Source organism: Selaginella moellendorffii, unplaced genomic scaffold (assembly GCF_000143415.4).
Source record: "Selaginella moellendorffii unplaced genomic scaffold, v1.0 SELMOscaffold_55, whole genome shotgun sequence".
NCBI lineage: Eukaryota > Viridiplantae > Streptophyta > Lycopodiopsida > Selaginellales > Selaginellaceae > Selaginella > Selaginella moellendorffii.
Genome location: NW_003314316.1, coordinates 493,937 through 513,371, shown reverse-complemented (window position 1 = coordinate 513,371; position 19,435 = coordinate 493,937). Strand labels below are relative to the sequence as shown.

At 46.0% G+C, this 19,435-nt stretch overlaps 7 protein-coding genes and 1 non-coding gene across 9 annotated transcripts; 4 read left to right on the top strand and 4 right to left on the bottom strand.

The window, feature by feature from the left end:
• Positions 1 to 189: 189 nt before the first annotated feature.
• Positions 190 to 1,496, bottom strand: LOC9662322 (vacuolar protein sorting-associated protein 20 homolog 2). The gene is made up of 7 exons (XM_024687884.1): positions 1,364 to 1,496; positions 1,134 to 1,286; positions 908 to 1,060; positions 759 to 842; positions 466 to 697; positions 345 to 379; positions 190 to 290 (listed from the first exon to the last, which is right to left on the bottom strand). The coding sequence occupies exons 1-6, from the start codon at positions 1,463 to 1,465 to the stop codon at positions 354 to 356; spliced, it is 750 nt and encodes a 249-aa protein (XP_024543652.1). The 5' UTR covers positions 1,466 to 1,496; the 3' UTR covers positions 190 to 290; positions 345 to 353.
• Positions 1,497 to 1,505: 9 nt separating this feature from the next.
• Positions 1,506 to 3,180, top strand: LOC9662321 (putative methyltransferase At1g22800, mitochondrial). Its single transcript, XM_002982849.2, has 11 exons — positions 1,506 to 1,669; positions 1,734 to 1,814; positions 1,883 to 1,961; positions 2,022 to 2,151; positions 2,202 to 2,271; positions 2,342 to 2,406; positions 2,460 to 2,538; positions 2,592 to 2,679; positions 2,737 to 2,801; positions 2,865 to 2,954; positions 3,002 to 3,180. The coding sequence occupies exons 1-11, from the start codon at positions 1,541 to 1,543 to the stop codon at positions 3,113 to 3,115; spliced, it is 990 nt and encodes a 329-aa protein (XP_002982895.2). The 5' UTR covers positions 1,506 to 1,540; the 3' UTR covers positions 3,116 to 3,180.
• Positions 3,181 to 3,291: 111 nt separating this feature from the next.
• Positions 3,292 to 4,443, top strand: LOC9661947 (cilia- and flagella-associated protein 20). Of its 2 annotated transcripts, XM_024687886.1 has the most exons (6): positions 3,292 to 3,373; positions 3,456 to 3,487; positions 3,551 to 3,792; positions 3,852 to 4,085; positions 4,138 to 4,211; positions 4,267 to 4,443. In XM_024687886.1, exons 1-6 carry the CDS (start codon positions 3,321 to 3,323, stop codon positions 4,334 to 4,336), a joined length of 705 nt encoding a protein of 234 aa, XP_024543654.1. In that variant the 5' UTR covers positions 3,292 to 3,320; the 3' UTR covers positions 4,337 to 4,443. The 2 variants fall into 2 exon arrangements, with proteins under 2 accessions (XP_024543654.1, XP_024543653.1); XM_024687885.1 differs by having other exon boundaries at positions 4,138 to 4,443.
• Positions 4,387 to 6,645, bottom strand: LOC9662320 (phosphatidate phosphatase PAH2). Its single transcript, XM_002982737.2, has 10 exons — positions 6,626 to 6,645; positions 6,204 to 6,279; positions 5,419 to 5,925; positions 5,285 to 5,358; positions 5,146 to 5,230; positions 4,999 to 5,085; positions 4,865 to 4,937; positions 4,762 to 4,805; positions 4,585 to 4,713; positions 4,387 to 4,504 (listed from the first exon to the last, which is right to left on the bottom strand). The coding sequence occupies exons 1-10, from the start codon at positions 6,643 to 6,645 to the stop codon at positions 4,412 to 4,414; spliced, it is 1,188 nt and encodes a 395-aa protein (XP_002982783.2). The 3' UTR covers positions 4,387 to 4,411.
• Positions 6,646 to 6,667: 22 nt separating this feature from the next.
• Positions 6,668 to 7,641, top strand: LOC9662319 (yrdC domain-containing protein, mitochondrial). The gene is made up of 4 exons (XM_002982847.2): positions 6,668 to 6,811; positions 6,871 to 7,046; positions 7,113 to 7,404; positions 7,476 to 7,641. The coding sequence occupies exons 1-4, from the start codon at positions 6,678 to 6,680 to the stop codon at positions 7,531 to 7,533; spliced, it is 660 nt and encodes a 219-aa protein (XP_002982893.2). The 5' UTR covers positions 6,668 to 6,677; the 3' UTR covers positions 7,534 to 7,641.
• Positions 7,642 to 7,648: 7 nt separating this feature from the next.
• Positions 7,649 to 11,081, top strand: LOC9661946 (ATP-dependent DNA helicase DDX11). The gene is made up of 10 exons (XM_024687901.1): positions 7,649 to 7,804; positions 7,863 to 8,414; positions 8,466 to 8,548; positions 8,600 to 8,944; positions 9,012 to 9,293; positions 9,355 to 9,555; positions 9,600 to 9,821; positions 9,880 to 10,396; positions 10,449 to 10,662; positions 10,716 to 11,081. The coding sequence occupies exons 1-9, from the start codon at positions 7,684 to 7,686 to the stop codon at positions 10,631 to 10,633; spliced, it is 2,508 nt and encodes an 835-aa protein (XP_024543669.1). The 5' UTR covers positions 7,649 to 7,683; the 3' UTR covers positions 10,634 to 10,662; positions 10,716 to 11,081.
• A 142-nt stretch (positions 11,082 to 11,223) lies between these two features.
• On the bottom strand, positions 11,224 to 15,823 carry LOC9662318 (importin-11). Its single transcript, XM_024687900.1, has 24 exons — positions 15,642 to 15,823; positions 15,468 to 15,577; positions 15,339 to 15,411; positions 15,212 to 15,273; positions 14,962 to 15,103; positions 14,692 to 14,904; positions 14,563 to 14,629; positions 14,111 to 14,507; positions 13,908 to 14,055; positions 13,677 to 13,849; positions 13,519 to 13,618; positions 13,392 to 13,466; positions 13,209 to 13,343; positions 13,066 to 13,158; positions 12,830 to 13,012; positions 12,678 to 12,782; positions 12,462 to 12,620; positions 12,360 to 12,404; positions 12,092 to 12,301; positions 11,929 to 12,038; positions 11,828 to 11,878; positions 11,713 to 11,770; positions 11,411 to 11,654; positions 11,224 to 11,368 (listed from the first exon to the last, which is right to left on the bottom strand). The coding sequence occupies exons 1-23, from the start codon at positions 15,771 to 15,773 to the stop codon at positions 11,502 to 11,504; spliced, it is 2,994 nt and encodes a 997-aa protein (XP_024543668.1). The 5' UTR covers positions 15,774 to 15,823; the 3' UTR covers positions 11,224 to 11,368; positions 11,411 to 11,501.
• A 3,300-nt stretch (positions 15,824 to 19,123) lies between these two features.
• On the bottom strand, positions 19,124 to 19,204 carry TRNAL-AAG. The gene has a single exon. It is a non-coding gene; the product is annotated as a tRNA-Leu (tRNA).
• Positions 19,205 to 19,435: the final 231 nt, after the last annotated feature.

The following is a 19,435-nucleotide window of genomic DNA, read 5'->3' as shown; positions in this document are numbered from 1 at the left end:
GTGATTGTCGTCTTTGGCTTTGAATAAATCACCCGTCCAGTCCAGCTATCTAGAAAACAGATTAAGAAAAAACGGTATTAGAGATTTGCAGTTAAACTAGTTTTACCTGGCTGAAGAAAAACACGTCATGATCAGGAGAGCACCTAACCAACATCAAAGTACCGCGGCAAATGTCAATCAATCAAGAAGGAAAAGAAAGCGGCAAAATGCCGCTAAATCTAGAGAAGTTAATACAGACAATCGCGTAATGGCTGCTTTTGGTGCCAGGAACAGTGGCCGCCTAATAAAATCTACAAACCAATCAAACCGTTAGAATCAAACATAGAAAATGGCGTGAGCCTCACCTACTGTTCTTATGCTACCAATGGATCCACACGCGCTGCCAAAAGGAAGAACAAAACGAAAAAAGAAAAAGAGGTGATAAGAACACGGTTTCAATCCTCTGAGATGGATGGAAGCACTTACCCTTGGCCGCTTCTTTTTTCCTTCTCTGTATTGTGCTGGGAACTTCTGGAAGATCGAGCATATCTACATCGTCGTCCTCTACGGGTTTCTTCTGCCTGCTTCCCATCACTGCCTCGATGTCGGAGTATCGTGTCTCGGCTTGCTCGGCAACTGGAACTTTAGCTGGCTCCGCTGCTTCGGGTCTGTCCGTCATCGGGACGTCTGGAACGGCGGGCATGTCCTCCAGAGCCATCTACAAAAAGAAGAAACTTTCGAGTAAACGAGAGAGCGAGGAGTATTGAGTTGAGTAATACCTTCACTTCCATCTCGGCAAGTTCAGCTAGAACTTCCTCGTTGTCTTCTGTTGAGAGCTTCTGTCCCAGCACGGCATCGATTTCCTGCAACACAAGCGCAAAAAGCTCTGTGAATTCATGCAAAGAAAGAGATTGGATAGAAGCGTCACGTCTTGGTAAGCCTTGGCTTCCGCTGTGTCATCCATGAGCTTTTGGACGTCATCGATGTTGATCTCGCTTTGGAGGTCTTTGATCGCTTGGGTGCCAGCTTTTAGACTCTCAAAAACAGCCTTTTGCTTGGCAGCGATCTCGATATCTGCTAGCTGCAAGTCAAGTGAAAAAAAAAATATTCCAATCGTGAGCAATGGACAATACCAGAGTTCGATCGAATTCTACCTGTTGTTCGACATTTACAAGCCAAACATCCACTTGCTTGAGAAGCTCTTCTTGCGCCTTCTTCTTCTTCAGAGCTAGCAACGCTCGATCCTTCCTCTTCTCTCGAACCAGCTGCCGCGCGGCATCCTGCTCCTTCTGGATCACAATCTCGACCTAGAAAACGCGACGAATGGGTGAGCAAAATGCGCGATCGCGAGAGAAGAAAAGTTCCACCGCGGTTGCTCGCTAACCTGCTGCTGATACTGCGCGAGGCGCCGCCGCTGCGTCTTGAGCGTGAGAATCGCCCGATCCACATCCGTGACGCGAGGCTTCTTCACGAACAAATTTCCCATTTTGTGCCTGATGGATGAAAAACCCTAGCCTCTGGGAAGAGGGTATATTCTCTCCATCGCGGGAATTTGGTCTCCATGGCGATGGCGATGGCGTCGTCGCGGCGGCAGGCGCTGAGAGAATGGCGGCGAGCTCTGGCGATGGCGTCGCAAGATCCAGGCGAGGCGCCCATGAATATCTTCGATCGCAAGCTTAAGCGCAGCCAGGTACTTAGAGAGCTAGAACCTCTTCTCTTCTCTTTGGGAAATATTTCTCTCCTCCTATTTCCAGAGGGACAGGGCAGCGGTGCTGCGCGCGGATGATAATTCTTTGATGGAATCCGTCACTGAGACTCTTCTCGATCGGCTCCTGGTAACAATCACACATCGATCTTTTCTTTCTTTGTTCTTCTTTTTTCTTAGATTTTTGCGTGCTTCCAGGATTGTAAGCGACAATTTCCAGTTGCTCTCAATGTAGGTGGAGCTCTGGACTACGTCCAAAAACTTCTCAAAGGAAGAGGTAATTTTCTTTCCTTGCTTTCGTGAAAGCTTGGCTCATGGCAAAGACCGATCTATACAGGCGGCGTGGAGAAACTTTTCATGATGGATCTATCACTCCCAATGCTGAACAAATGCGCGGAATCAAGCGCCTCTGAAATGGAGTGCGTCCATCTCGTTGCCGACGAGGAGTTTCTTCCCATCAAACCAGGGTACCTTTTGCGTGAAAACGAAGAGTTGAACTAACTTCATGGCTTTTAAGCTCCCTGGACTTGGTTGTTTCTTGCTTGGGACTACATTGGGTAAACAACGTTCCTGGTGCAATGACACAGGTAAGTGAAAAGCTTGCTTTCATTTTTCTAGGAAGATTTCCATGTGTGATGATGGAAATCTTTGCTGCAGTTTCGACAAGCCTTGAAACCGGACGGCTTCTTTCTGGCATCAATCTTTGGCGGAGACACTCTCCGGTGCGTTCTCTTTCTCGTTTTTAATTTCACACCGGACTGTTTCTTCGACGCAGAGAGCTCAGAATCTCGTGTCATTTGGCTCAGCTGGAAAGAGAAGGTGGAATCAGTCCACGAGTTTCTCCATTCTCTCGTGTAAGCTTGCTAGACAAGTTTTTCCGATTAAACCTGGCAGTGCTGATCATCAGGTCAGTGATGCTGGCAATCTCTTAACACGGGCAGGCTTTGCAATTCCAGCTGTGGACATCCAGGACTACGTTATGAAATATTCTAGTGGTCAGTAAATCTTCCACCTTTTTTTATGCGATCGCCTCTTAATATGCTACCTCTCAGCTATGGACTTAATCGATCACATCCGACAAATGGGTGAGATGAACTGCCTGCTTCAGCGAAACCCGGTACGTCAGCAAAGCTGGACTTTATATTTCTTTTCTGAACCTGTGCAAACTGCGTGCTCACAGATCTTGAAGCGAGACACTGCGTTGGCTGCGGCCGCCATTTACGAGTCCATGTTTCGAGAGGAAGATGGATCAATCCCCGCGACTTTTCAGGTGTGTTTAAAGTTCCTTTTCCCTTCACTAACTTTATGAACAAACAGGTTATTTACATGGGAGGATGGAGTCCACATTCCTCTCAACAAAAACCCGCAAGAAGAGGCTCCGGAACCGTTTCCTTTGCAGACATTGAGAAGGCTCTCGGAGACAAAAAATAGAGAGAGAAAGAAAGCATAGGTAACACACATTCTTGAGAGTTTGATCTAATCGTCTCTTCATTTTCTTTTTTTTGTCGATTCATCCGAATTTTCATAGAAACTGATAAGGAATGAGATCGGACGGCCGAAGAATCGATCCACGTGGAATCCTAACTGCCTTTCACATGACTTCGTCTTCCTCCCGGCAGCAGCAGCAGCAGCAGCCATGTTCAAGAACACTCCCCAGTACGCGTTTTTGACGCTGCTTTACAGTGACTGGTCAGTATACTGAGTTTGATCCAATCCTTTTTGGGCGTTTTGCTGATACTTTGGTGCTTTCTTTTCTTCGTTAGTCTTGCAGGCTCAAGCCACTCTACATATGGAGGCACGAAGGTATCGTAGCTCTTATTCTTGGCTTCTGGATCCACTGTACCCATACATTCTCGTCCTGAGCAGTGGAGAATGGACACATCAAGAGAGTTGTGGACGAGGACTGCGAGCTGAACACGATTGAGATCATCGGCCAGAATGTCAAGAAGAACTCTATCACTTGTCCATCGGATCCGAAGCTGTCCCTGGGAATCAAGCACCACCACTTGGTGATGATTGTCAAGAACCTGGGGACGTACTTTGGATTCGAGGTGTTGATACTTGACAGTGTCAACGAGATGCGGTATCTCCGGGTCTCTAACTTTGAGGTATTCAGCGATCAGTTAAAAATTCTCTTTCTGTTCTGTCTAACGCGTGCTTTGCACAGTCCAACTCGAGGGTGAGACCATTGATATGTTCTACGCCTGTGAGATTGCAACCGGGATGGAACCAGATTGAGTTTAACTTGGCAGACTATACCCGGCGTGCTTATGGTACGAAATATGTGGAAGCTCTCCGAGTGCAAGTCCATGCGAATTGTCGGATCCGGAGAATTTACTTCTCCTCGCAGCTTTATCCGAACGAGGAGCTCCCTGCCGAGTTCAAGCTGGTGAAGCAAAAAGTAAGTTCACGCATTGTTTCGTGATCTTAAATTTTGGTTTTCGTTCTTCCAGAAGAAGATTGATCCATTGACAGTGGATGAGCCACAGCCTGGCGATATTTTGCGAGCCAGGCCAAATCTACAAAAGTATAACGCATTTTTTCTGCTCTACTTCGTTCTCAGATCTTTGCTCTTGATGCAGGAAACGCGTTACTACACTGGAGCTTAAAAACTGCACAAGGATTTCTGACGTCGATGGTACCCGTGTTTGATACTTTGTGCGAATGTAGATCTTCCATAGCTAGCAGGGGAGGATAGTAAGTATATAAGCACTGCTTTGCTTCTGTTTATTCACAAATGCCAGGAAACATTTCGTTAACGAGCTTGTGCAGAGATAAGTAGCACTTAACGTTCACTGCAGTGCTCGCAATAAGCTCGCCCTGCTTCCAAAACATCAAACTTGATTGATCCATCCACGAGAAAAACGAAACGAAAAAAAAAAAAAGACGATTGAAAGTACCTTTGGATTGATAGTAAAGATCCTGTCTTTAGGAATTCCAACTTCGAGGTAGGTTATCACATCAGTGTCGCGGTTCCCAAACCCCGCATAGAATGGATTGCAATCCCGAGGGAAAAGATATCTGATTTCCTGGTGAAGCGTTTCAAAACCAACGATCAAAGAGCTCAACTAATTTACCTGCAAGCACGCGATCTTGAATTCTTGCGGAAGTCGTCGCACCACTGCAAGGAGAGAGAAAAGCACGCTTGAGTTTAAGAAACAATCGAGGCAATCCACTGACCTTCCCTATACAAGGATGGAAAAATTCCATCCGGAGATATGACGATAGGTCCATCAGGAAGCTTCACACCATTCTGTGTTTTCAAGATCAAAGAGGTGAGAGATTTTATCAACCAGAAAACTCGATTAAGTTACTTGTTCTAGATCTGTCAAGAACTTGCGAGTACTGGAAGATTGTGTAATTGCTCTCGAACTGAGGAATATAAGTTTATATCCATTGTCCTGGTCGAAAATAAATAAATAAATAAACGTAAAATTCAATCGAATCATAAAAAGAGAAACCTTAATCGCAGAGAAAAGTGGTGTCACTCCAGCTTGTGACCAGTCTCGGCCGATCCAAGGCATGAATTGGCCAAGAACATCCGACCTGCAGCAAGACAAACTCGCGAACTCAAAACTTCAAACGCAGAAAAATCCTTACTTTGTGATTGTTCCATCAACATCCGAGACCACAAGCTTGGATCTCCAGTGGAGCAAATAAATTCCAGCATCAACCTGTGCATTCTTCCGTAAGAAAGAACAACACCAAGAAGAAAATAAACCATGGCTTTGTACCTGTCTCTTACCAAGAACGCGAGTCGCAAACGTGAAAGTGATCTTGTTCCTGCCTTGTTTCAAGTTGAGCGATTCTAGCTGCTGCGATGTCGGTGTCAAACTTGCAAGCCTACGCCTCACAAACCATCTCTTTCTCCGATAGAAGCTCCTCACAAAACCACCCACTACTTTCCTTTCTTCCTCCTCCTCGCTGTTCTTGAAGAAATGGACCTGCCCTTTGCGATTCAAATACATATGAAACCCCGAATCCACATCGTTCACTGCTATCCCCACAATCCTCTCTTCCCTGCGCAAGAAGCCCTGGAATCGACCAAACCGGACATGCCAGGGGCTGCATTTCAATCCGCCCTGTGGCTGCTCCACCACTAGAATATCTACCGCGCCGCTGGAGATCGCTCGCGGGGGGAAGCGGAATCGCTGGAAACTCGAGGCGGCCTGGATCCAGTACCTGAGCGGAAGAAGCTGTCGTAGCGTCGCCCTAAACATGAAAGAATTTAAATCGGTGCCCTAGCATCGACGGCCACGGTTTAAACTTGCTACCAACGGTCAGTATTGGTTTTAACTTTATATGGCGCCTTTTTCTCGCTCTTGACGTGTCTTCAGTAAGACTTGCCACTACTCAAGAACAAATCCAGGGACTTTTTTTGTTGGAGTCGGCTCGATGAATCCATTTTTAAATCGTAAAAATTCTGAGAATACACCAATTATTATTCAGACTTTTCCAATTTAGGAACTCGTTGTCTTCCAGTCACATCTTCTTTTGGAAAGAAGACTAAGAAAATCACCGAAGATGAAGAGAAATCAAAGCGCTCGGGAATGACTACATACGCTGATTTGGGGGTGAAAATTCCATAATTCAACCTGAAAGCATTGAAGATTGCCGGTCGATTAAAAACAAGGCAAAAAGCCTTCTCTTGTTCATGATCTATCAGGAAAAGTACGATTGCTAACCTCTCCAGCTGAATTTCGATACTCTACCAACAAAAACAAAGACAGCGACCAAAGCCTCTTTTGTAGAAGAGCTCCAATGTTTTTCTAGAATGTTTGATTCGCTCTACACTTTAAGACATACACAATAGAGAACAAACGCTAAGCTGCTAAAACAAGTAATTTTTTCTTGCTTCTTGCAAGTTTTATCACCTTGAGATAAACCCTTGAAAATATTATCAATTTTCTCAAGATAATTGAGAAAATCTCCTTTCATTACCTCAGTCGCTTTAAACCCATTTTAGAAATTTTAGGGCTTACGTGTGTTGTGAATGGGGAGCTTTGTGTCGGAGAAGATTTGGGCGGCGACCCAGGAGAATGTGAGGCACGCCATAGCTGCGCTCCGCCATGGCGATGTCATCTCCGTCCCAACCGATACACTCTATGGCCTGGCGGCGGATGCGTGGTAACTAATCCTCTCTCTCGTAAAGAATTTCCCTCCATTTTCTTCATCTCGAATTCCAGCTCTAGAGTGGCCCTGGAGAGGATTTACGAGATTAAGGGCCGCAATGCCGGCAGTCCCCTGGCCGTGTGCGTGGCCGACGTCCCCGACTTGAAGAGATACGCTCGAATCGATCATCTTCCAGACGCTCTCCTGCACGATTTGCTCCCGGGGCCCGTGACTCTCGTCTTGAATCGAGGTGGGCGAGAGCAAACTCTCTCTTTTAGCGCGAGAGATGATAGAAACTTATAGATTTTGATCACAGGTGACAAGAGCGAGCTTGAGAAATCGCTGAATCCTGGATTGCTGAGCATTGGCATCCGGATTCCAGACAGCGATTTCATACGCTCGGTTGCGAGAGCTTTCGACGGAGCGCTCGCTCTCACCAGCGCCAACACGAGCAGCAAGCCCAGCAGCATCTGCGTGGAGGAATTCGAGCACTTGTGGCCCCAGTGCGCCGCGGTTTTCGATGCCGGGGAGCTCTCGGCTGGCCGAGCGGGATCGACAATAGTGGACCTCACGGCAGAAGCCAGTTTTAAAGTTCTTCGAGCTGGAAGGTAATCCTTGTTCTTTCTTCTCTTTCTTCTCTTTTTCTCTGCTCTTGACGTATCTCTTGTCTTTGTGGTAGTGCCTTGCAAGAAACAAAAAAATGCCTCATTAGACATGGTTTAAGCGAACGGAGTTAAGTCAACGAGGGCCAGTCAACCATTTGACTATTTTTAGGGTTTATCCAAGAAGGAATATTCTCCGACTCATGATCCAGAAAATGAAATGGGGTCAATCGTTGCAGTCAAGTCAACTTTTTTTTCTTAAACCCAACTAGGGTTTTTGCTCCCATGGCGAGGGAAGAATTCCCGGCATTCCCCTTCCAGCCATACGCGATCCAGCTCCAGCTGATGCGAGCGGTCTATGGCGCATTGGAGAAAGGCGGCGTCGCGATCGTCGAGAGTCCTACAGGTAATGGCTTCCTTTTGCTGCTTGGGGAACGAATGCGAGGAGAGGTCTCTTGCCGCAGGGACTGGGAAGACTCTGAGCCTCATTTGCAGCGTGCTCCAGTGGCTGGAGGATAGAGGTAGTGATTCAAGCAGAGGAGGAGATGACAAGGATTCTGATGAGCCGGAGTGGATGAAAGAATTCTCAACAAAGCGAGACAAGCCGGTAGACACGAAGGCAAAAGTGGTGAAGAAGAAATGCGGTGATTTCTTTGGCACTCCGGACGATTCTTCCCCGCAGAGAAGGCAGAGAGATTCACACAGGAAATCGAAATCTTTACAGGCTGCTGTGGAAGACGAAGACGATGAGGAGTTTTTGCTGGAAGACTACAGCAGTGACGGTGGTGGTATCACCACCATGAAACGAAAGCCAGGTGGTGCTTATAGCGATTCTAGTGACAGTGACGAAGACGAAGAGGGTGACGAAGTAGAAGCGGTGCCGCTTAAAATCTTCTTTTGCAGCCGGACACACTCGCAGCTCTCCCAGTTTATCAGAGAGCTGAAACGAACGAGTTTTTCTACCTCCTTGAAGACCGTCGCTCTCGGATCGCGAAAAACTCTGTGCGTCAACCAAGGTTTGGCTGGTTCTCTTTAGCTGGCTCTTGACGTGGGGCTGGCTTGCGTAGACGTACTCAAGCTAGGGAGTGCTTCCAGGATCAATGACCGCTGCCTAGATCTTCAAAAGAAAAAGAAGTCGTCGAGCCAAAAGGTATCTACACGGAACTCTCCTTCCTTTGTTTCTCATCACAACTTCTTTCAGGTGGATGACCAAAGAATGATCAAGTCGAAAACCTCGGCATGTCCTTTTCTTAAGAAGCAGCGTCAGCGAAAGCAATTCAAGGAAGCAGTGGTGGCTTCCCAGCCTATGGACATTGAAGACTTGGTGCATCTCGGCCAGAAGCTTGGAAGCTGTCCCTATTATGGCTCTCGGAATTCACTTCCGATGGCTCAAGTCGTGGTGCTACCGTATCAGTCCCTCCTTCACGCTGCCACTCGCGAGTCACTGGGAATCAACTTGAAGGACTCGGTGGTCATCTTCGACGAGGCACACAACCTGGTAGACACCGTCACGAACACCTACAGCTCTCAACTCTCGACACTCCAGGTTCTATATCGGAAAATGCTGGATTACTTCTTGTGGAGCCTGCTAAGAAAATGGTCGTGGTGTGCAGCTTAGGCAAGTCAGCTCGCAGCTATCAGAGTATCTCTCAAGGTTTAGAACTCGACTGGCACCCGCAAATCGTCGCTATATTCAGACGCTGCTTGTCCTCGTTCAGGCTCTCCTTGAACGCTTAATGTCAGTCGGGTCTCGAGAGAAAGAACCAGGGGTGCAAGATGTTCAAACTCCAGCAGCGATCACAACGATCAATGACTTTGTGTTCTCCCTTGGGATTGACAACATCAATCTATTCAAGCTATGTCGGTATATCAAAGAGAGCAACATCGTCAACAAGGTGCTTTTTTTATGTTGTTGTTTCGCGATGTGTCCATTTTAATCTGTTTCTCTCGTCTCAGGTGAGTGGCTATGGAGACAAGTATCTCTCGCAACAAAACGAGCTTACGCCCAGTAGCACAGCCGGGTTTCATCCTCTTGCTGCTTTCTTAGTGTCACTGACGACGGCTCAAAGTGATGGCCGCGTTTTGATCGTTGAAAGCTCGGATGGGGAGTGCATGTTTAAGTTTCTTATGCTGGATGCAGCAAAACATTTCTCTGAGGTACGTCTACATCTCAATCTTCTTAGCTTAAGTGCTTGTTTCAGGTTGTCCAGCAGGCACGAACAGTTATTCTGGCCGGAGGAACTCTTCAACCCGTTGCCGAGTTGCGTGATCGTTTGCTCTTTCAAGTGCCAGACGAAAGCTTGCACTTCTTTTCGTGTGGACATATTGTTCCCGGAGAAAGTATCCTGCCCTTGGCGATAGCTAAAGGTCCGTCAGGAAAGACATTCGATTTCACGTACCAGTCTCGCAGCTCGCCACAAATGGTTACTTCTCTCCTTTGCTTACTCTCGTTTTGCTTTCATCTCAACACCTTTCTTCCAGATTGAAGAGCTCGGACGCCTATTGATAAACATATCCGTCATTGTACCCGAAGGAATCGTTGTTTTCTTCCCGTCGTTCGAGTACGAGTCTCAAGTACACAAGTGCTGGGACAAGAGCGGCATCCTCTCCTCGATTCTCAAAAAGAAAAATATCTTCCGGGAGCCACGAAACGCGTCCGCAGTGGAGGCAGTTTTACAGGAATACAAGACAAGCATAACAACAGGTGGTGGTGCTTTGCTACTGTCAGTCGTGGGTGGCAAGATGTCCGAAGGCATCAACTTCAGCGATGGAATGGGACGGTGCGTGGTGATGGTCGGGCTACCGTATCCAAGCTCAAGAGATCCGGAACTCCTCGAGAAGATCAAGTACATCGACGAGCTAAACAACACCAAGAACAGGAAAGAATCCTCTTCGCCCCCGTCTCAGCAGCGAACAGGCTTCACGCTCCAGCAGTGTGGCCACAGAGGCAGGGACTACTACGAAAACCTGTGCATCAAGGCCGTGAACCAATCCATTGGTAAGACGTCTCGCTACTCCCTCTCGCGGGATCTAATGAGCGTGACAAACAGGACGAGCAATCAGGCATGCAAAAGACTACGCTGCCATACTTTTGCTGGATGGACGCTACGTAACCACGGGAGGGCCGGCAGCAAAGCTCCCGGAATGGATCAAAGAGCACCTTGTGGTGGTGAGAGGAGGATTTGGAGAGGCTCACAGGCTTTTGCATCGGTTCTTCAAGCACAATCACAGATGAAACCAATAGTTTTGTCACAAGCTTAAGAGGTACTACTCGCTCTTATTTAAGGTATCCAAGTTCCTTTTTTTTTCTCTCTTAGGTTCCATCATGGGTGTTGATGCGAGCGGGTTTGTGTTTTACGGCTGCACCTTTTCAAGGGACGTGGTGGAAGAAGCACTGAGGCAGAAGTATCCCAAAAGAGAGGATTCCAGCGGCAAGAAGAAAGCGAAGAAAGATCTGTCGTTTGATGAGGCTGTGGGCCAAATGGGTTTCACAGAGGCTGTGGCTTTTTACCTGGGCAAGAGCTTTGAAGTGTTGGACTCGGTGGACTGTTGCTCCGGGAACGATTGGGAAAATCACATCTACATATGTGTCGAGAGGTGTGGACAGCACATATCGGGCTATGAAGTGGTGCCCATTGCAAATTTCCAAGTTAAAGACAAGGATATCAAGCTCTTGGATGCCACGCTCGAGAAAGTCGGACTGCTTGGCAAGGAAAGGGCGCGTGGTATGATCTGTTCTACCTTCTTCTCTTAAAAAAGTGACTTTTCGCTATTAAAACTGAGTTTAATCTAAAGTAATCAGCGTTTATAAATTTATACACAAAGTTAGATATTTAAAACAAAACAAATTTGAATTTTTTTACACGATTATTATGATCCCATTTTGGACCATCACACGAAACACGCGACACAAAATTCGTTTTTTCTTTTTATGGCTTATTTTTACCCCCCCGCCTTGCTCAGTAAAATCCTGCACACAAAGGTAAGCGAAGTACATAGACGATGGACTTACTTGAAACCCGAGAAAAAAAACTTGTCACCTAGCTCGCATTTTTTTACAGCGTGTCCTTGAGAACCGAGCACCCAGAGATTTGAGATCGCCGTCATAGCTGCTGTAGTTGCGTGATCAGCCTGGGGTGTAATCTCGACAGAGCAACGTTGAATGCCGCCTCGCCGTGGAGGCTGGCACAAGTCCGCAGCTGCTCCTTGAGCAAGGGAGCGAGCGAGAGATTGTTCACAGGATCCGAGTTGATAATCTGGAAGGAATTTCATCACAAGTTACAATGAGTTAGAGAATGGAAACCACAACCACACCTGTTGCTTCCTGAAAGACTCGCTCCCGTCTTCTGTGTTTTGCCAGTTGTAATCACCACTGTAGGAAGGAGATGGCGGTGAGTGGACAAAACAACGCACGCAAAGATATCCTGACCTGCCTGTTGCAACTCCGCTCTTCTCATCTTCGAGAATGCTTGTGCACACTCTGGAAACAATCCCATAAACACAGAGAGAATACAAAGCCAGAAACCTCACCCCAATATTTGCTCCAGTCTGTCGAGTATAAGCGGCTCCCGGGACGTCAACCAAATGCAAAGCGCAAGCCCGCACACCTTTCGTTTTGACGCAGTTGTCAAGGAATCGACCTGCCATACGAGTCATGAGGCTATGGAAATTTAAAGTCACCCCAGACATCGACCTTTTCTAGCCAGGAATCGAAAAATAGCACCACCGGACTTGCGCTGAGAGACACTCCTGATTGTTGCAACTTGAGCGACAGAGATGGCTGCTCACTCAAATGTGCAAAAAAATTACTGTTTTGAACGAGAACTCGTGCCAAAATAGCTCCCGCCATTGCCCTCACAGCATCACTTTCATCCCGGCCATTAATCACAATCACGAAGAGCGACTGCCGACACAAACAAAAGAGCGTTACTCCAAAGCCCGATTCTGATCTCACACTCTACCTGCAAGGTCTCTTCCAACAGCGGCGGTGCATCCACAGGAAAACACTGCACGAGAGAAACACGTAGTAAGGGCAGCGCGATCCAAAATGAGGTGTAAAGTACCTGAATCAGCGTATCTAGAACCGATAACGCGCGAATTGTTCCTTTTTCTTTAACATGACCAATCACCATCTTGAAGATGCTGGCTACACCAGCACCATGACGACTTAGAAATTCTGCGCCACCGAGAAGAACGTAGCTTTCAACGATCCCCATAGAGACCTGCGCCAAACATTTATACCAATGAAAAAGAAAACAATTTTTTTTTGTTGCAAGTACCTCTAAATGGTCGATGCTTCTTTCCAATGCGGACACCAGGTGAGGGAAGAAAACCAGGAGCTCAGGGATCATAACTGGAGCATGTCTAAGAGTTGTGCTCCACAGCTATAGACGAAATTAGCGATAAATTCAAGTTAATAGAAACTGGCTACCTGCAAGCCATCTTCTAGTATGTTGAGCTCATCAGGCTGATTGACGTCAGTCACATGCTGTAGGATGGGAACGAGTAGAGTATAGCAGCACGGTGACTGTGAACCGAGGGCTGCAACAAGCCGTTGCAAGGCCAAAACCACTTGAATCTTCAAGAGACTTTGTCCCTCAGAGTTCTGCCAAACCTGCACCGAAAAAAAAAATCCATTAAAAACAAAAGAAGAGAAAATTCTCGTACTTGAGGTAGAAATATCATAATCTTCTCCGTGCATGGCACGACTTTCTCCCCAAGGCGTTCAATGATAAGCGTGACCAAGCTGAATACTTGCAGCTGCACAACGCAAAAGAAGTAACGACAATATAGAAATAAAGAACACTAACCTTCGAGTCCAGCTCCTGAGCATTTTTCATAAACACGAAAAGAAGCTCCAAGCATGGAGAAACGAACTCCACAAACTCTTCTTCATAGAAGTGGACATCATCAATCAGAGTTTGCAAGGAATGGCAAGCAGCTAGCTGCACGGGTGGTCTTACAAGTATGTACTAAACAAGCCGAATACATACCTGGACAGCAAGATCACCATCGCCAAGTAATCTTAAAAGCGAAACGTAAATCGGCCTCCTCAAATCCTTATCGATCTGAGGAATCTTAAAGTCAGCTAGGAATCCGAGGATTTCAACCATTACATACCTTACTGACCCATTGCCCGACAAGCCAAGCTATTCTTCTGCGAAGTAATCGGTTGTTGGGATGAAGATTCCTCAACTCCTTGACCAAAGCCCCTTCGTACCTGATTAAACAGAGTCTTTTGCGGTTATACTGAAATCGTGAGTTACAAAAGACCATACCAAAGCTTGAAGTCAATGTAGTCATGGAGGTCATAATATGCAAGACCAATCCCAGCATAAACAGCTTCTTTAGTAAGCAAAGCCGGGCTTAACTGCACAATTGCATCTGGTTCTGGTGGCGGGCAATCTTGTGATACTTGTTGAAGCACTTCAACAACATAAGGTGTAAGAACCTGTAACAAAAAACATGATCCGACAAGAACATAGTACCTATTTACGTCGCCAGCCTACCTCACGATGATTTTCAAATAATCCAATGTAGAGCGCCTCCGCACAGGGTCGAAGTTTGTCATGATATTGCACTAGAGATTGCTCGTGATGAAATCCTTCTGGATCCTGTGCCCAGTCTTCCAAATCTTTGGACGTATAGACAAGGTACCTGGGTTATAGAGAGCATACGGTCAGAATACTGAAGCTGTGTTTCTAGAGCAAACCTTCTCAAGAGCGTCTCACATAGCAGCAACACGCGTTTCTTGTCCAGTAACGAGCTCAGTAGCTGTTCAGCCTGTCTAGCTAGCTTGGCTTTGGTCTCGTCTCTTGTTAAAGAGATCTCACCAAGAACTCGCCCTGTTTTACTTGGCCTATACGCTTTACATTGCAATACTTGTTGAACGCAATGCATGCATCGCATTAAGAAAGGCTCGAACAAATCAGTGTCCCACTTCTGCTCCGTTATCTGGTCGCAGGCGAAGTTGAGGACTGGAGGAAGAACAAGCTCGCTGCTGAACGAGAATGGATGATGATTTTGAACCGTAACCAGAACTTTCATAAGTTTTAATAGTGCCTTCTCCATAAAAGAATGCAATTGATGTGTGCCAGGAAATGCCGCTCCTGCAAGTTACAATGGTGAGTGAGTGTATACCCTGCACATTGAAGTATATCTTACTGTACTGTAGGAACGACTTAATCGTTTGTAAGATAGCTGGACAAACCTGCTTAACGGGTGGGACTTCCTATCATGAATGAATAAAATAAAACATCAGACTAGTAATATCACCTGCAGGAACAATCATACCTGTACAGAGTTCAAATCGCTAGGAAAACCAAATACTAGCATACGACCGAGAACTTTTACGCATAGTAACCATCTCTCGAGGATCATTGGCAACGTTTGTGTGGACGACACAAATCTATCTGAACTCGAAAGGAAGGCCGAAAACTCATTAACGATAGCCTGAGTATCAGCACACCAGTGCTGCCAAGTGAAGTCGAATAGTTGAGACGTGATCTGCAAGAAGCTATTAAAATAGGTGCATTCAGCGTCAATTGCTGGACGAGCTAATACCGTGTGAAAGTTCTGTTGGTGTGCTGCGAGACGCATTGTAGAAAGCTCCTTCAATATCTGGTAAAGAACCATATACACTCTCAGAGTAGTAAGCACGTCCGAGGACTGGAGGTTCTGTAGCAGATTTGGAAACAAGTCTTGCCTGCAAACCATGAGCCACAGATGAAACCAAGCCTGGAAACGCTTTCTCTAGTGACAATGCAGCCAGCAACCAAAATGCGTGAAACTTGGCCAATGCTCTACGAGATACCATTCGCGAGGATAGTCGATCCGAGCAATCTTTGCGATCAACACAGCGAGCTGAACAGCAACCTGTGCATCCACCAAAGAATGTCAACAAAAAATGGCTTGTGAGAAAGAAACTATCAAGGACATGCCTTTTGATTCTCCTCCCTTATCAAGCCAAGGAGCTTCGTACGTAGATATGGTTTCTCTACGTCGGGAATCCCACTGGAAAAAGAATTCCGTAAGAAGAATAACCAAGACGCATTGCGCAAACCACTTACGGCGCATCGCGTCTATGTCTCCAGTAACGATTGATGCTGTTCTTGAAATAAACCGAAGCCAGCCATCGCGCATCGCTCTGATCGTCCAAGTCTCGCGTCGCTATGATCTCCTGGAGGCGAAATTTCCATGAGAGCCCTGGAGAGGGAAGGTATCGAAGGGATTTATTTACATACCAGCAGGCACGAGCAAAAACCCGGCAGACTCTCAAGCGCCGTGAGATTTGCCTCGGCCGACTTGCGCATGGATTCTTCCGGGCTCAGCGCCTTCTGGAGGAGCGTATAGACGGCGTTGAGATCGGCCGCCATGCCCGGAGGCGAGAGAACTCAGCTGAGGAAAAAACCCTACACGGGTTAGGGCTCCAAACAAAAATGTGATATCCCTTTTCTTTCCTTCTTAAACCCTGAACCTTTTGTTTTTGTCACGAAGGTAATAGTATTATATTACATAATACTAATAATAATAATTAAAACAAATTGTTTGCTTAATATTACTTTTATTATTACTTATTAATTCAATTAACCAAATAAAGTTTATAATTATAAGCATGTTTGTAATTTATAAACACAAGATTAATCTTATTGCATATCAACCATTATATGATAGAATAAAAATGAACATACTAGAAAGGGTTTAAGAAAGTTTATTATAAACATGTTTATAAATTATAAATACAAAATTAATCTAAATGAATAACAACCGTTAGATGGTAGATATTCTAAAATAATTAAGTATATTCTAAATATATCCATCAATAAAAAAGAATCAACAGTAACATTTCAACTTTTTTCAACGTTGGTTGGCAACCGAACTTGCTTCTTTAGCACAAATTCATCAAGCTTTGGGGAGGCAATAATAACATGACACTCATCTTGGTTGTGCTGTTTCTAGCTCTTGGATCTGCCTGTGGGGAAGATTCTAAATGCTCTTGCTTTGTGTTCTATGCGCATATAATTCGAGTTCCAGCTAACGATTCTCAGGTATCAAACCTTGTGAGCATCCCAGGGAGTGGATGCAAACGCCTTCCTCCATATCCCTTTGGCTATCCCCTGCTTTTCTCGACAAAACTCACTGAAGGACCTGAGTACAGCTCGAGACAAGTTGGGGTCCTACTTGCAGTGCTTGTTTCCACGGCGTCAGACGGATCGATCTCTTTTCGCAAGGGTCAGTTCAAGTTTTATGATTTGGACGGAGCCTACTTTAACTTCCAGGGGTTTAGAACTAATGGAGTTGTGGATGTTACTGCTGTTGTGAAAGGTGGCACGGGAATTTTTCGCGATGCTGCTGGAAACGCCACCAGCACGACCATCAGCACTTACAACTATGGCCTTAACAACGTTCTTCTCTACAAAGTATGCTTTGCCAGCTTGAAAACTTGTATCATTTAAACTTTTCAATGCTATTAATCTATGTACAAACAAGATGAGTGTCATGCTATTGCTTACAGTCGTAAGTTCGGTTGCCAACCAGGAAAAACGAGGCCTGGACATGTTTTGAAATGTTGTTGTCGATTCATTTTTCTTGATGCGGTTCTTGCAAAATCATTGGTACATGTTATCGTATTTTAATCCATCAATACCTGAGAATCGTTGGCTGGCACTTGAACTATATGCGCATAGAACTGAAAGCAAGAGGACATAGGGAGTGCGCTCACCATCTGGTTCAGCTGAGTGGGAAGGGTAGTTCACCATTCACAGCTGATCACAAGCAGATCAAAGAGAGAGAAAGAATACGTCCTAAGCAAGCTTGCACCCCTTTACTCTTTTGCTTTTTAAGCAGAGTAAAGAGCTTTAGATATTTGACCTTTGCTGCTTCGTTCCAGCGAAAACACAAGATAACCTAGATTATCACAGACAACTCCATCTTGCATCTGTGAAGAAAATTTCAAGGATTTGTAGCCAGCATTACTAACTTTACGCTGGTGAGAGATCTCATCAAGATAAAAATTAAAAGTGACATCAGGAAAGTCCAAAATAAAAAATACAAGATTTACATACACATTTGCCCAGAATGTTCAATTCTATCTGTCCAAGGTGATAACCTAGTGAAAGACGCTAAGTCATGATGCAAGACTGAGCAAGCGTTTAGAACTGATGAAGTTGTGGATGTTACTGCTGTCGTAAAAGGTGGCATGGGACACCTGGATACAAAGTATGCTTCGCCAGCTTGAAATCTTCTATATTTTCTAGGAATTAATACCTCTTCTCTGTAGAGCTGCTTTATAAGGAGATTTCACATCCTTCAGGAAGCGATTTGTGGCTGTCTCGTGATTCTAGTAGAGGAGGAGGAGAGGCCGACAAGGATTCTGATGAGCCGGACTGGATGAAAGACCTTCCAGTTTGATGACCAAGAGAGACAAGCGAAGAGAAAGGTGAGTGGAAACCTATCGTCTGACAGTAAGTCTTCCATTATCTTGGATGACAATGACAACAAATGGTGGTGGATCGACCACCACCATGAAACGAAAGCGAGGTGGTTCTTATAGCGAATTGGCAGTGACAAAGACAAAGAGGGTGACGAAGGAGAAGAGGTGCCGCTTTCACTCTAGGATTGCGGAAAACTCTGCGTCAACCAAAGGTTCGGGTTTGGATCTAAGAAATGTGATATCGCACCAAGTATTTGACCATACCATAACACCAACATTGTCGAAGTTTGTGCTGCTTGTTTTCTTCTTTGTGTTCCAGGAAGCGAGAAGCGTGACTCTTCTTCATGCCGTACTTGTCAAGAAAGAAGAACTCATTCTTGGCAACGAAGTCAGAGTTCTCCCAGAGGCCTCCAGAGAGTCTGCGTACTCCAAAAGTTCCAGCCTGCCAAGAAAGTTTCAAACCTCGAAGGCATTCTGCATAGGAGAACAAATTGTTCACATCTTTAGATATAATTGATCAGGAGATTTGTGAACTCACTCTTGGTGAAGCCAGAAGATCTCACATCCTTGCTGGTCATTGTCTCGAGCGATTCGATCTGATGTTCCAGCAAGAACACCGCTGCCGACGTAGTCATCTGCTTGGCGGACACGCTCTCCTGCCTTTGCGGAGGAAGATTGTCGAAGATCTTAGACGAAGAAAACCTCGGCACCCGCAAGCATGATTGCAACTTGAATTCCCCAGTCCCCGGGTCTGTAGATTATTCGCCTGGCTATCTCCTGATGGTTGGATTTCGCACTGTGAACTCTACCCCTGGAGTCTCACGGTCGGGCCACAACGGCTGCCGGATGAGCACCAGGCCTACGGAGGAGGCGATGATGTCAAAGAAGGAGCCGGGCGGGAGCGGGAGCTTCATCCATGCGCGACTTGGTCCAGAGGCAGACGTGAAGTGGTCGAGGGTGATGCTCCCATCTGGCATTGTAAGCGGTGAGGAGGACACAGTCCTCGTCGTTGCTCCAGACCCGGCAGGCTTGCAGCAGTGAGTATACCAGGAGGTCATGCTCCATGCTTGAACCCATGCTGATTGCTGCAAATTTTTCGAGCACCAACATTTCCATTCCTTGCCACTGTTACCTGATGATCCTAGCGAGGTAACTTTCACGCTGTGACGTTTTCACCATTCGTGTAGAACGTCAAGGTAAAAATCACCGCCACCTTGAAGATGGCAACTTGGCAAGCGCCATCAAATCCCAAAATAACGCCATTTGTCTTACAACCGAGAAAACGATTTCACCTGTTGAGAGTGGGATTCGAACCCACGCCCTTACGGACCAGAACCTTAATCTGGCGCCTTGGACCAACTCGGCCATCTCAACTCAGCACATAATTGATCTTGGTTTTAAGCCAAAGGTTCATTCCTTTGTATCGAAAGACGCGTTATAGAACCTCGAAGGTCGAGAGATACGTTGTGTGCCCATAGTAAGAACGCGTTCCAAGTGTCTGGCGAGATGTATGAGGAAAGCCATCACTCTTTTGCAGCCGCTGCTTCCTTAGAAAGGACATGCCACTCTTTTGCATCCATCTGGAAAAAGCTGTGATTGAAAAAC

Coding starts and splice junctions, on each gene's coding strand:
- LOC9662322 (XM_024687884.1), bottom strand. CDS start 1,465: ATGGGAAATTTGTTCGTGAAGAAGCCTCGCGTCACGGATGTGGATCGG. Junction 1,061..1,133: donor TTGTAAATGTCGAACAACAG/GTAGAATTCGAT, acceptor CTTGACTTGCAG/CTAGCAGATATCGAGATCGC. Junction 843..907: donor AAGCCAAGGCTTACCAAGAC/GTGACGCTTCTA, acceptor CTTGTGTTGCAG/GAAATCGATGCCGTGCTGGG.
- LOC9662321 (XM_002982849.2), top strand. CDS start 1,541: ATGGCGATGGCGATGGCGTCGTCGCGGCGGCAGGCGCTGAGAGAATGG. Junction 1,962..2,021: donor AAAACTTCTCAAAGGAAGAG/GTAATTTTCTTT, acceptor CGATCTATACAG/GCGGCGTGGAGAAACTTTTC. Junction 2,152..2,201: donor TTTCTTCCCATCAAACCAGG/GTACCTTTTGCG, acceptor ATGGCTTTTAAG/CTCCCTGGACTTGGTTGTTT.
- LOC9661947 (XM_024687885.1), top strand. CDS start 3,321: ATGTTCAAGAACACTCCCCAGTACGCGTTTTTGACGCTGCTTTACAGT. Junction 3,488..3,550: donor CTACATATGGAGGCACGAAG/GTATCGTAGCTC, acceptor CGTCCTGAGCAG/TGGAGAATGGACACATCAAG. Junction 3,793..3,851: donor TCCGGGTCTCTAACTTTGAG/GTATTCAGCGAT, acceptor TGCTTTGCACAG/TCCAACTCGAGGGTGAGACC.
- LOC9662320 (XM_002982737.2), bottom strand. CDS start 6,645: ATGGGTTTAAAGCGACTGAG. Junction 5,359..5,418: donor GCGTTCTTGGTAAGAGACAG/GTACAAAGCCAT, acceptor AAGAATGCACAG/GTTGATGCTGGAATTTATTT. Junction 5,086..5,145: donor CACTTTTCTCTGCGATTAAG/GTTTCTCTTTTT, acceptor ATTTTCGACCAG/GACAATGGATATAAACTTAT.
- LOC9662319 (XM_002982847.2), top strand. CDS start 6,678: ATGGGGAGCTTTGTGTCGGAGAAGATTTGGGCGGCGACCCAGGAGAAT. Junction 6,812..6,870: donor GGCCTGGCGGCGGATGCGTG/GTAACTAATCCT, acceptor CTCGAATTCCAG/CTCTAGAGTGGCCCTGGAGA. Junction 7,405..7,475: donor AAAGTTCTTCGAGCTGGAAG/GTAATCCTTGTT, acceptor TCTTTGTGGTAG/TGCCTTGCAAGAAACAAAAA.
- LOC9661946 (XM_024687901.1), top strand. CDS start 7,684: ATGGCGAGGGAAGAATTCCCGGCATTCCCCTTCCAGCCATACGCGATC. Junction 8,415..8,465: donor AACTCTGTGCGTCAACCAAG/GTTTGGCTGGTT, acceptor TGGCTTGCGTAG/ACGTACTCAAGCTAGGGAGT. Junction 8,945..9,011: donor CTCAACTCTCGACACTCCAG/GTTCTATATCGG, acceptor CGTGGTGTGCAG/CTTAGGCAAGTCAGCTCGCA.
- LOC9662318 (XM_024687900.1), bottom strand. CDS start 15,773: ATGGCGGCCGATCTCAACGCCGTCTATACGCTCCTCCAGAAGGCGCTG. Junction 15,412..15,467: donor AGACATAGACGCGATGCGCC/GTAAGTGGTTTG, acceptor TTCTTTTTCCAG/TGGGATTCCCGACGTAGAGA. Junction 15,274..15,338: donor TAAGGGAGGAGAATCAAAAG/GCATGTCCTTGA, acceptor GTGGATGCACAG/GTTGCTGTTCAGCTCGCTGT.